Raw genomic sequence first — 14027 nt, 5'->3', positions numbered from 1 at the left:
TGCTGGTCCTTTAAATGAAAAAGATCTTTAAATACCTACTTTATGCAACACTAAATGACCAATGCTCAACTGACCAGACAAGGTTAGCAGCTAGCTGTTGACCATAGTTGAGCCAAAGAGGCAGATATTTTATTCAGGAGTTGGTCGAGACCAAAATCAGAGCTAAAATAAGACGGAGTATTGGACTAACATTTGCCAGGTTGCCATATAAACACAACCCCGATTCAGTGTTGATGTTGCTCCATGTCTACTGGTTGTGTAAAGAGATACCATAGTCTTACACCAATTTCTGAAATAGTTACAAAATTTAGTCTATTAGATTCATGTACATGGACACAAACCTTTTTTTTTTCTGTGATACTCACATGCATGACTTTCAAACAAATATGTTACCCACTGTCATTCTTGTTCAAGTTAGCAATAATAACATTCAAAAAAAAGTATCTGGTAGGTTTGCGCACCAAAAGTATTTGGTTAGGTTTAGAAAAAGATTGTAGTTTGGGTTAAAATAACTACTTCCTTAGGGAAATCAGCAACTTTTGGTCTCAACAAGGAACTGAACCCTTGTCTCCTGTGTGAAAGTTGTGTTTGACCAACCCATCCACCCCACATTCCACTGTTTCACTCTATATACTACATCCGTCCTTGTAACTTTGAAAGCCTGCTGACCGTCACGAAAAATATAGACAAATCATGTCTATGTACACAAATCTGTAGATTACATTTAATGACTGTCTTACAAATGGCTGTGATGCTGGGCTGAAATGGGCAAATGTTTGCTAACACATTAGCATTGTCAGCGTAAAACTTATTACAGGTTTAATACTATACAAACATGCTCCCTAACCTCATCTTTGCTTCTGTTTTATAAAATACTGTAGCTTTAACTTTTCAAGCCTTTAGATTTATGAGTAAGGCTTCAGGTTACAGCCTTATGGGGTAAGTATGATCTAGTGGCCAATTATCTGGATGTTGGAATTTAAAGAGAATTTACTGTAGTTATTTTTAACTTCTAAGTAACCTATTCTGTACTACAGATTAAGTATGATCGGTAATGCTTTAGATTACACTCACATGTTCTGTAGTTACAGTGTAACTACACATATACTTGTTACGCATAGTTACTGTGTAACTACACGACATGGATTGTATTCTAAATATTTACACTTCTCCCTTGTTGGATGTAGTTGCACAGTAACTACAGGACATGCAAACTGTAAACTAAAGCCTTACCGATCATACTTATCCTGTAATAATCACATAGGTACCCATTAATTAAAATAAGTACAGTTTAATTTCTTTGTAAAATCCAGAATTGTTACCCACTTATTAAAAAAAATTACACTGTAACTCTGGAGTAATTATGTATTAAGTTGCAGGCTGTTATCTTAAGTGTAACCGATTTTCTTTTTTCAAGAGAGACGGAAATTACTCTGCCTACAATAAGTGGTTACAAACAGATATTGCTTCATTTTAGCAGGTCACAAGACAAACAGTTTGGGAACAATGGCAGCTCTCAGTGATACGACAAACAGCTAAAGTAGTTTCGCAGTTGAGACAGGTGCAAAGTTCCAACACACATTAGATATTCCATCAGTTCCACATATTGGGTCAATACTTTATACCCACGAGGGCCGAGACACAATTCAAGAATGGAGTACTTGAAAGGATGTTTGCAAAGTATGTGTTACATTGTCCTTTGTTTCCCCTTACGGAGGCAGACCCAAACACCAGTCCCTATGTATGTTCCTCAGAGACTTACTGCTACTCCAACCAATCACAATCCCTAATGTGCAGTAATTTCAATTGCTTCTCAGCCCCCATCCTCCTGAGCACACTCCCTTAATGTCAGCGCTGTGCTCTGTGAAACACCACCAGAATTTGAGTCTGTCACTTAAAATATAATGCCGTCAGATCTGTTACTTTAACCTTGAAGCAATTAGCTGTTGCTGAGCAGTAATGAATCCTGACATCACTCCGCTGTGATGAAACCCCTAATTGCTCTGTAAAAATTGAAGCTTTTGACATCACTGCTGACAGACTTTTTTCTTCTTGGTTGTGCGGTCGCATGTGACGGCGCCTGGTTGAAACTTGAAAGGTAGCGGAGCTTCTCTGCCATCAGCTGTCCTGTCACTTGACAAAAAGAGAGAGGGAAACTGGCTGGATTTGCTGAAATGATGAGGCCATTTAAACTATGATATGTCGCAGCTATACGGCATCATTCAGCGGGGCTGTTGCAGATGTCCGCGCTAGTCTGGGCTCAGGCGTGAGCTGGGTGTTTATGAGATGACGAGTGGATGGCTTACAGCCTCCGTGTCAACAAGTCTGCTCGCTGGGTACTCGCTGCTCTTAACAACCAAACTTTAGGAGCATTTTTAGTTAGGGAAATCTATAAACCACTTTTTTCCACAAATATGCCCTGTCACTGATTTGTTATATCAACACAGAGGGACTAGAGGTAACACATTGCCAGGTCAGGGAGGATGGCAACTCTGTGCAAAAAAGAGAAACTGAGAATCACAGTCTTTGATAATCATTTTGAAGTCTTTTGGTTGCAGAGTCCTGACCTCGGTGCACTTTCAGTATCTTAGATAACAAAATAACTTGTGGGTTATGTATTTCCTGACATCCTACAGTCACAAAATCAGAATATTATAGAATGGAAAATTAAACTTCAGATAATTTCATGTATACAATGTATGTTTTTGGACAAAAAGAAATTAAGTAAAATTTATTTTTGCCTCATTTCATCTGTTTAGAAGTTGTCCTAAGCAAAGATATTTATTTTAATGACATCTTACATGTTTTGTATTGATAACTTGTATATAAAAACCACATGCACAATTAAATGTTTAATTTGTATTATGTTCAGGTAAGTTAAAGCTCAAAAATATATTTTTTATGACACATCATGCTTTCATAAGCAATATCACATCATACACTGTAAATCATTTTAAGCAGATTCAACCCTAAAAACGTAAGTTACCCTGACTCCTTCAAACTAAGAGTTGGCTGTAGATAATTAGTTTTGAAATTTAATTTGATGAGCTGAGTGAACTCATAGAAGTGCTTTCATTCAACTCATCCTTTCAAGTCAAAAAACTTATGTTTAGAAGTTTTTAAGTGGCATGAAAATACAAACTAGGAATTAAAGTTGAATTAACTTGAGATCGATAAAACCTATATATTTTGGTTAAATTAATGAGAAGAAAATTAGTTGATTCCACTAAAGTCCTGTATGATGTTTTACAGTGTAAATGTTTTAGCATTTACAAGCACTTTTATTTAACTCAGCTTTTCGAGCCTAAAGAATTCAGATAAGAACAACTAAAATTTATAAGTTCTGAAGTGGTGTGAAAATACAAACTAGAAATTTAACTTGTGTTAACTTGAGACTGATAAAACCTTTATATTTATGTTAAATTAATGAGAAAAGTTGACTTGATTCCACTAAATCCCTGATGACGATGGTGTTTTACAGTGTACCAGTAAATGTTTTAGCATTAATGGTAAAATGCAATGCTAATTAATGCTAACAGACAGGGAGTTTTCTCTTCCTTTAAGTTTTTTTCCTTTCTTCTAATATTAAATTACTTAAACACAAAGATGCCATTTGGATGACACTATAAAGAAGACAGTATATATATTTAACCAACATTTCAAATACATGGAGTAGACTGCACCTTTTAGCCTCTAGCTGCAAGATGATGCTAACACTTAGAGTTAAGGGTTTTAAAATTTGGAAAATTGGAAGCATGCCCTTAGATTTTTTTTTTCCAACGCTCCACAGAGTGCTGATGATTGGGAAAACAGTCAAAGAAGCGCCCACTGAGAAAGTATCAAGGCTGACCGTCTAAATCTAGTTTCTCTTAGGTTGGCTTTTATGTGTTTTGGACTCTGATCAGTCCATACACTGACTTGTTTTGGTGGCAAAAGAAGCAATATAGCCATCTGGTGTATTTTTCCAATATAGGCTATAAGTTGGTATTTTAAAATGTGCTCTGCCCTGTAACTGCTGGTCAAACTATTATTATGCAGAGCTTTAAATTTTCCTGCAGGCTCTTAATGAAAAGATGCAATAATGACGCGCATGGACACAGGCGGGCAGGGGGACGGTAGACAGCAGCTGTTGATAATAGTGTACAAGACGTATAGGAGAAGTTAGCGCCAAGATTTTTTGGGGAAGGGGGTGGGGTTAAATTTGTGTTTAGTGAGTGATGTAGGAGATGTGATAATGAGAGGCCAAGGAGAGCAAGTGTTACCTCATTATTGTAATGAAAAAGATATCCCACCATTACATCAGTTGGAAAAAGTGGCAATTAAAGTGCCCAACAAGGTTCCTCGAGGCAAGACGAAGAAGAAAACGACTCTCTAAAGCCCATCTGTTCTGGATAATATGCGCCATGTAAAAGAAAGGCCTAATCCTCTTTATTCAAGTCTGCTGCCCTTTTTTTTCCACCAGTGATTGTGTTTTCTCAAGTATTGCTCATCTTCCACCCCAAAAAAACAAAAAAACAACAACAACTCCGTTTGGCCTCAGCAGCGAATTCACAGGGAGTTGTAGTCCAAATAAAAGTAACATTAATTATAACGTCAAATTTCATGTTACGTCAGGAAAAAAATCTGAAACATTTCGCAAGCTGTTTATATTTTATCGCTCAGAAAAATACCTCACATTTGACTTTTGCGACGTATTTAAACCTCGCGAGTATGAATTAAATAATAATAATAATAATAATAATAATAATAATAATGATAAAGACAACAAATTAGTCCATAATAAACATGCCAGTCAGCCTCACTGTGGCCCAGTTTAAACTGACTTAAAGCTAAGCTGAAAGCTGCATTGTTTTGCGCTGCAAATCTGCGAAATTACAACCAAAAAATAATACAAAAATCTGATTACAGCAACGCCCAAAATTACCAGGTAGCATGAGCCGGTAGCAGCCTATTAATTCAGTGCTGCTGTACGGCTTAGGCCATTATTAATGAATTGGAACAGCCCGCACAACCGCCGACACCCCCACCCCTCCCACCCGCAGAGTGCAATAAATAAATAATGCTGTAGAAGTCATGCATATGAACAACGTGCGTCGGCAGTATACTGCAGTAATGGGCACAAGCTGTAGGGTCAATATGGTAGGCTAATATTTTTCAACACTGGCGATATAGGCCAGAGCTGTTTTTGCAACCATTTTCCAATTGCTTTTTACAAGGCCAAGAAGCGATGGGACAGCGTGCTCTCCAAAACGCTTCAAATTCTGCGGTCTCGCTTTATTATCCATAAACCCGGAGATTTAATGAGAATGGATATTGTGTTTAGTGTAATTACTGTATGAAGACCGCGCCGTAATTGTGCTGTGAACACTCGAGACAATAATAATTGTGGCAATGTGGTTAAATAGGGGGAAAAAACGCATGTAATGGCTCTAGTATGTTCTTAAAGGAAGAGTCCAAAATGCAGGAAAGTGGAGGCTGTTGCGCACTGTAAGACTGAGAGTGTGTCCATGCAGAGAATGACAAGCAGACGGCTTAAACAGGCGACATTAACATGTGTTCAAAGTATTAAGAAACAGATAAACTTGAGCCAGCGTTTCCTGTTTCTGCTGGCAAAGTGGCACTGCTGTCATATGTGTTTTGCTCTTAATGCTTGTAGATTTTTTTAAATTCCAAAACGAGCATTAAAATGCAGCAATCGTTTTTTTTTTTTCTCGAATGAAAATATCCAAAAGAAAGCAAAAATAAGCGCTCCTAAATGTTATTTGTAAAGAGAAATATTAAAAGGTAAAAGAAGAGTTTGTATGCATCCCTCATTTTTTTACAGAGCAGCAAAGGTCAATTTGGCTCACTGTAAGAAGCACTGGGTTCAAAGACAAGAAACCCAAACAAACGGGCCCCGAGGCGCTAATTCACACGGAGCGCCTGTCCGCCATATTCTCCCGGGTGCGCGCTTATAGGAGGCTAAATAAAATCAAAGTATTTTGATAACATTTAATTTCACTCCCGCGCTGTATTTGTTTAGTTTAGCAGCATCTTCCCGCAGCATTACAGACGTATTAATTCAGAGGATCACAGAAAAAAAAAAGATGTTCATCATTTAGTCACAGCCACTATCAATGCAAAAACATCAAAAATAGATTTTCAGAAAGGTGCCAAAGCAGGGATGATGCAAAAAAGTGCAAATGATGTAAGAGTGACGCAAAAATGACTGCGACACTGAAAAACACCAGAACGAGCAGTAAGGTCACTAGAGATTATTTCCCCTCAAAACTTCCTGAAACAAGTCCACTAAAGGCTATTGGTTATTGAGAATGAGCAGATTATCAGCAGCTTTTATTTTTTCTTGCAGGTTCTTCTTCTTCTCCTCTCCTGATCCTGATCCTGATCCTGCGCCTGATCGCTCACGCTGAGAAATTCAGGCTTATTGTCTGCTGTGCTCCCAGGGAACAGCTGCTAAGCCAAGGCCACATTCCCAGTATACCCGACTCATCAAAACCATTCATCCCATCACCAATCAGCTGCTGCGCATCCATATGTATATGTGCTGGTAAACATAAATATAATGGCGAGGAAAATGACCTCCAGTCGGCGAGGACTAGTTTGAAACTAAATTAAATATTATCCAATTTTAAGACCATATGTTGCTGTAACTAATTATTAACGTTGATCCATTTATGTCATAAAAAATTATGTCAGCCCAAAAAGAGTGAGCTGAGAATATATGGCTTAGACATCACTATAATTATAGTGAAATGTCAATATAAATATGAATTAAATTAATGCACAAAGTGCAAGTTTACGTTTAAATAAAATCCATAGAATAGCTGTAAATTACTTTCATAATTTAAAAAAATAGATTTAAGTGCTTTAAAACTATTTAGAGAAATTGACTAGTACAACAACCGTTTAGTAATCAATAATTGATAGATTAATAGCTTATTCTTCTTGTATGAAAGTTTGCGTATAAAATGAAATTTGAACTCCAGTTTCAATAGAAGCGTCTGCAAATCAGTTAGTATCATTACTTCTTTATTCATTCCGTTCTTCTCCATCTAATAAACTTTATAAGTTTATTTGCTAATGTAAGTGTATTTGTACAAAAGACAAACAAACAAACAATCAGACAAGAGCAGTCCTTGTGTTCTGTCTCGGCCCGGACAGAGAGTCTTTTTCGGACTGGGCTTTAGGCTATTCGGGCCTATATTAAATACCTCCTTTACTTCTGTAAAATGTCTTTAAATGTGTCTTTTTGTCGGGGAGAAAAAAAAGTCCTGCAATGTGGTTCCGATGCAGTTACTCACATCACGTGTTCGACCAGCTTTCTGGTCATCGTCTTTTCTCGTCTTATTTCGGGTTTTATCGCGGGTGCGGCGTGCCGGGCATGGGGTTAGACAGGGGGTTTAGTGCCGGTTGCCCCCCCGGCCCAAGGCCATGAATGAGCACCCTCGGGACCAGAGGTCTCTGGAGGCTGGGATGCGGCGTGGAAGGAGTCCGGTACATACTGCTGTACATGGCCGCGGCCGCCGCGGCAGCCGTCGTGCTGTCCACGGTGCCCAGCAGGCTCGGGTGGTAGAAATAGGGCGACGGGAACATTCTCTGTAAGGCCGAGTAGTTTCCTGCTTCAGCCAGGAGCTCTAATCCGACCGCCGTTTGCCTCTTCCACTTCGTCCTGGAAATCAGATCAAAATACAACAGATGAATTATTTAATCAGTTCGCTCTCTTGTTAATTCCCCAAACGCCCCCTTAATTGGTATGCAGAGGCCTAATTATTGCAGGCACCAATTTATGGTTAAGGTTTAATTAGGCAAAGGAAAAAAAAGGAAATATCAAGACACTAGTCTGAGGTCTCCTGGTCCAAACTTATTAAACTCTACCTCTCTCACACACACCTGTACAATCAATTACAATAAATACAACCTCTATAATTAACTATTCAAATAAACCTTTATTTTGAAAAGTCGCAGGTGAAATGTAAAACTTGCAGGATTTTAAAAGAAGGTCTGCGGATGAGAAGGAATTTTTATAAACTCAAGGACATTTTTCAGCAGGTATACCGAGGCATAAAATGCAAAAGAGTGCTGTCTAACAATTTCAAAAATTAAATATATGCTCTATTTGTTTAAATATAATATAAGCAATAATTCTAGAGTAGCTGTAAACCAAAACGTTCAAACAAGCTGAAATAACAGAAACTGACATTTTCAGTAAAATTGCGAGGTCCATTTTTTTCCCTGCAAAAATCCATCTTTGCATAACACTAGACAAGACTTTTATTGTGTCATAATATCAGCCTTAAATATATTCAGTAACAAAATAAAGAAATCTTTTTGGTTTCTCAAAATAGAAATGAAAATCCCCAGGCCTTCCGTGACCGATTTAAATAAAAGTTTTGCATGCCTGCATGGCCTCTCTGTAGCCACACACGCTGAGTCTGCACGGATTAAAAATGATAAGTAAAAGTAGTGTCAAAATAAAGGCCTGCAAAACACGCTCAGTGTCAATAAAAATATCAGTTCTGCACCCACAATAAAAATAAGTAGCTATAATAAATAAGCAGAATAGGTGGGGGTCCACACAGCTTTATTTCGGTGGTGATTGTTTAACAATTAATGTAGAAATTCCCACCATATGTTCCCAACATTTTTAAAATTATTAAATATCCCAGTGAGGTTTCGGTTCTTTTGCATCCCTTCTTTATTCGTTCCTCTAATAAATAGCACCAGGAAAAGCTTGTGTTGTTGCACCTGTTCTGCTCGAGCGTGTGTAGCTCTAAAGACGCTGATGTGTTTTCCTACCGTCTGTTTTGGTACCAGGTCTTGACTTGTGTGTCTGTCAGGTTGAGAGCCGCGGCCAGGTCCATGCGGTCCTGCACGCTGAGGTATTTTTGTCGCTCGAAGCTCCTCTCCAGCTGGTTGAGCTGGTGGTCGGTAAAGGCTGTCCGTGCTTTGCGAGGCTTTTTCGTGCGCATCGGTGGACTGTCTCTGCTACTGGAGATCTCCCGGTCACCTTCCTCTTTAGTCCCTGAAGGAATCACATTAAACCATCAGGCCTACGTGGAAATATTTTCACATTCTGTCCAAAAAAAAATTACAGTTCTTCCTATAACTGAGCAAGCAACAAGAAAAATACTTTGGGGGTGTTAGTATGCATGCTCCACGCCTCCAGTCAAACTTTCACCAACTTGTATAAATACTCGCTGTTACTCTGACACGTGTGGCACAAAAGCAAAGCAAGAGCAATAAAAAGGAAACTTGAGTGTATATTTGTCACCTGAAGTTTTTTTGGAGGGGGGATTCTTTTCCTTCAGAAAACGAGAAATCAATATGTCAATCCATCTCTATTTGTAGCTGTTTTTCAGTGCTCCATGATCCCCCCTCTAGGAAGAACAATAATCTCTCTAATTGACCCACTAGGGAGGCCCCGCGCACGGGGAAAATCACCAGGCTTTACATCTGTTTTCACATCTATTACACTAATAAAGAAGGCTGGACATAAGACAAAGAAAAGACTATTATTATTATTACTATTTTTATTATTGTTAGCTAGTAAATTACATTATTTTAATTTGCTATATTTGTTTTTATTGGCTACATATTTTATTTTTTGTAGCCTGCAATAATTCACCTCAACTACATTTAGCAATAATTTCTACCAAACAAAATAACTACAACAACTAATGTAAATTTCTAAAATAATATTTTTGCAGCTCTTACCGTTGCATTTCATTTCACTCTGAATGTCGTCTCTTTTGTCCAACTTGCTTCTGTTTTCGTCTTGTTCCAACTTGGGCCTGAAGCCGTCCGGAGCCGTGGCACTTTCTGGTTTTGGCGTGTGATGGGGTGAGGATACACTGGTGCTGTAAGGTGCGCAGGCTGCCAGCGGTTTACTGTCGCCCAAAATGTCTTTGATTAGAAAGGAGGAGGTGGCAGTCCTCGGGGCGCAGCCGGCCCCGGCGAGCGGCTGCTGCTGAGGCGACAGCGGCAAACTCTGCGGCTGGTTGTGGTGATGGTGGTGATGCTGAAGGCTGTCCTGGACCAGATGCGGATCGGCGGCGTGCTCCATGGTGACCGAGATGGGGGACGAGGGGGCTGTTCCCACAGTGTCTATCTCCGAGCATGGCGACGGGGTTGCCTGGCTCCTGAAATCCGCTGTCCTGCTGTCGCCGAGCCGAAAATCTCCGTTCATTAGCACGGGGTTACCAGAGTTAGAAGCGCTGGATAAAATAGTGTCTATCCCAAAACTCGACCCGCTGGATCCTTCCATATTAAGAAAGGAGTGATGGAGCCTTCATAACAACAGTGAGATGCTTCTCCTCCGGTTGGGAAAAAAAAAAATCACAAGAAAGTCAGCAAAATTAAGTCTAAAAATTTAAAAAAGAGAAGAGTTGGCAAATAAACCCAAGAGAGAAACAAAATCCAAGCTGCTCAGATGGTCCAAGATGTTACATTCAGGGAAAAACGCGCAAAAGCAAAGTGTGGGTCTGCGTAGTCCACGTCGCTTTTTGTGTTTGGATATTGAACTTTGTGTTAAAAGTTGAGGCGTATAGAGAGATATACATAGGGCTGACTCCTCGACATCAGGCTCCCCCTTTTTGCTGCTAATCGCTCCAGTGTTGCTCTACAATGACTTCCTATACTGACGTCACGGCCCACGGCGAGGGGGAATTAATATTTTCTCCTTTATAATAAACACTCGACGCCTTTTCTCTCCTGCCCCCACCTCCCTGCGCCGCCATTGGCCCGCATCCTGACCGGCTCCGGCACCTCACCAATCAGGGAGTTGTTTCTTTATCTAGACAGTTCAAGCCAGCCATTGAATTGAGTTTAATTCCAGAATAGCTCTTTAAAAAAGGAGGAAAAAACATGCATGTGCTCTGAAGGCCAGGCTGTAAACATTTTATATTAAAGAGAAAAGGGACAAATTAAGTAAGGAGGTGGAAATTTTGAAAAAAAAAAAGGGGGGAGAAAAAATAAATTATGAGCTCTAAACAATTTAAGCCAAACTAAAAGCAAAACTCCACAGCAATTATGGTAGGATAAATTAAAAATATCGAATTTATTTTCAAGATATTTACATTTATTAACTCTCTCCAGAATATTACTGTTTTATTAAACTTTTCAAAACAAACAAGCTGTGCGTAAAGGCATATTTTCCGCATTTCAAAGCTGACTTTTAACCGGAAAAAAAATTAAAATAAATACAACTCGAGACGTGGAAATCAGACCGCTCGTGTCTTGCGGTGTCACGCGTGGCATCTATCTTTATGCATATATATTCTCAGAGCCGCAAGGTCGGCATATTTAGGAACGAGGAGGGAGCGCTGGTGACTGTCATGACAGCGCATCCTGTTAATAACCATGTCATCCTAATTAGTAAAGTAATTATGAGGTGCTAATGAGCGTTCAAAGGTAGTAGAAATTCAGCACTTTTCCCCCGACGTGCAGGATTTGAAGGATATGGAGGAAAAATGTGCGCTGCTGCTGCTGCTGCGTTGCCTCAGCTGACAAAGTGTCTGCAGCAGCAGAGAGGAGAGAGGAGAGAGGAGAGGAGGCTGCAGCAGGTCTGTATGAGGATGATGATGATGTCTGTTCATGGGAACTAACTGCCACTTCTCACACACACATACACACACACACACTCACACACTCACACAGCTGAATGTATGCTCCTGCTCCACTTTTTTTTTTTGTTGTTTGGCGGACGTGAAAATTTTCTTTCGGATGGATTTTTCATTTCTCCACAGCCTCCGCACTTCTCCGGAATTTGAGGATGAATCATCGAGCGGGTTTAGTTTATTATTATCCTTTTTCTTCTTCTTCCTCTTCTTCTTTCCTCCAGCAGGTTGATTATGACGGTGGTGCTGATGATGAGTATTGATGTGAGACGGATGAAGATTTTATGCTGTTGTTGAGAAATCCGGACCTGTAGGTTTGTTCATGATTTAATTGTTACTTTAAAAAAATGTAATTACGCAGGGGCTTTATTAATTAAAAAGCTATTTATTTATTGTACATGTATTTTTATTCTATTGGTCTTTGCATGCAGCACATTCTCAATAAATGTATTTTAACTATTAGACAGGAAATCTTTTTCATTCTAACACAACATATATGTATATTTTTAAACTTTTTTGGTCGATTTTTAAACGATTTGCACATTTCTCTGCACTCATACGGAGCTGCAGCAGAAAATTAAAAACGGTTGAACTTTAATTAACAAGTCAAATGGTTTTAATTCTCAACAAGTCGACTCTAATTAATATTTTTGATTATTGCCATGCTAAAACCTTAAATGTCTTAACCTTAAACCTTAAATTTCTTCTTAGAGGAAGCTGTCTCTGGGGCTGTTAAATAAGAAATTCACAATTTCAACATTTAATTAGAAATCTTAGAGTTTTCTCTTGTTTTAATTAATTACACCGATTAAATTAAATGCGTATATTTTAGTTTAAACTTTTTAAATGTTGCAGTGAGTATTCCAGACAATAAGTGAGGCTTTATTTCTCTAACAGCGTGGATGTGTGCACTTGTCTCCTCACAGTGGGTCTGTGATTCTCCCGCATGAGATGCAGACAGAGTCTGAGCGCAAGGCGGCGACAAAGCGAGCGGTGCAGCAGGACTGAAGTTCACGAGCAAACTGAGGCCTCAGCTGCCCTCTAATGAGCCCGGTGGCTTCACATGGCTGATATTAAATTCATCTGGACTTAGAGAGAATTATCAGCCTCGGTTTAAAACACAGTGACAGTCGCAGAAACACGATTAGAACAACAGCAAGGCACAAATATAAAAGAGGTCGCCTCCACAGTGGAAAGCAATTAGAATATCCAGCATGCAATCAGGCCTTTTCCAAAACCTTATTCCCTACAAATCGCTCAGTTCAGATCAAAGCGATGCTTAAACATGTCAGTCAATGTGGCGAGAGGTGCACGGGCTGCTCATCAGCTGAAAACAGGAACAATCAATCGCTTTATTAGGTTTTAAGGCGCCGCAGGAGCAAATTGAATGCTACCAGTTAGAGTATCGTCTTATTGGCCCCAGCTGATGGTCGATGATGGGACGGTGTAATAGTGGCTGGCACCATATTGATTCTCTGGCGGCTTTGCGTGTAAGCTGTCACTTCACCGCTGGCGACCTTTAGGTTGCACAGTTGCAGCGTTTACAAAGAGACACCCCGCATTTAGACTGTCAATCAGTGCGGGGGAGGACGCGCGACCGCCCGGACATCACGCACGGAGAGGTGCGGGACAAAGTTTGAATTAAAAAGAAAGAAAAAAAAAAAAGACAGAGTAAAGGTTAAAATAAGTTGAAGGCTGGTTCTGTTAAGAAAACACTTGTGCGTCCCGCCTTGATGATCCTGAGTTGTTTTTTTTTTTTTAATTATCGCAGGATCAACGTCATGAAAAGCAGGATCCAATCAGGATGCGTAAGGGAGGCTACTTATGACGAAAATATACAAGCAGAAAAATTATTTGTTATTTCTTTATGGCATAATCCTTCTAGTTATGAGCATCCAATTAAAATTATTTTTTAAAATCTTTTTTGTATTTCTATTACATTAAACTTTTACAATTACATTTAATATTCAACAATTCAAATAATTCCTTTTCAATTTTGAGGGGGAAGTTTAAAGGTCAGGCATTTGTCCTCTGTCAACAGGAAACAGCAAACAGTGACTCACAATGTAACACAGATACACTGGAACTTATAGTTACATTGTAACCTTACATTTACACTGTGAAGTTACATTATGAACTAAAAAAAATAATAACAATAAAGTTACATTTAAAATCAACTAAATTTTGATAAATGAGATTTTTTTTTTTATGATGAAAATATCCAACCTGAAAATATATTTGTTATTGTTTTTTTAGCTGGATTTTTCTAGTTATTAGCATCCTATTAAATATAAATATTAAATACTATTGTTTTCATTAAACTTAAATTAAACCATTTAATACAATTTCTTTTAAAATTTCAGGGGGCAGTAAAAAGGTCACACAACTATCCATGTCCCTTTTAAACAGGAA

General features: G+C 38.9%; 1 protein-coding gene across 1 annotated transcript; it reads right to left on the bottom strand.

Annotated features, from left to right (window-relative positions):
- Nucleotides 1-7008: 7008 nt before the first annotated feature.
- barhl2 (BarH-like homeobox 2) lies at nucleotides 7009-11252 on the bottom strand. Its single transcript, XM_084722507.1, has 3 exons — nucleotides 9715-11252; nucleotides 8797-9022; nucleotides 7009-7669 (listed from the first exon to the last, which is right to left on the bottom strand). The coding sequence occupies exons 1-3, from the start codon at nucleotides 10262-10264 to the stop codon at nucleotides 7357-7359; spliced, it is 1089 nt and encodes a 362-aa protein (XP_084578633.1). The 5' UTR covers nucleotides 10265-11252; the 3' UTR covers nucleotides 7009-7356.
- Nucleotides 11253-14027: the final 2775 nt, after the last annotated feature.

Source organism: Lutjanus erythropterus, chromosome 7, assembly GCF_056507025.1.
Source record: "Lutjanus erythropterus isolate fLutEry1 chromosome 7, fLutEry1.hap2, whole genome shotgun sequence".
Taxonomy (NCBI): domain Eukaryota; kingdom Metazoa; phylum Chordata; class Actinopteri; order Lutjaniformes; family Lutjanidae; genus Lutjanus; species Lutjanus erythropterus.
Note: the sequence above shows the minus strand (reverse complement) of the source record. Positions and strands in the feature narration are given on the sequence as shown.

Bases quoted from the DNA above. Each gene is read 5' to 3' on its own strand.
- barhl2 (XM_084722507.1), bottom strand. From the start codon at position 10,264: ATGGAAGGATCCAGCGGGTCGAGTTTTGGGATAGACACTATTTTATCC. The intron at 9,023-9,714 runs GTAAGAGCTGCA...TGATTCCTTCAG, and splicing joins GAGTGAAATGAAATGCAACG to GGACTAAAGAGGAAGGTGAC. The intron at 7,670-8,796 runs GTAGGAAAACAC...TCTGATTTCCAG, and splicing joins ACCTGGTACCAAAACAGACG to GACGAAGTGGAAGAGGCAAA.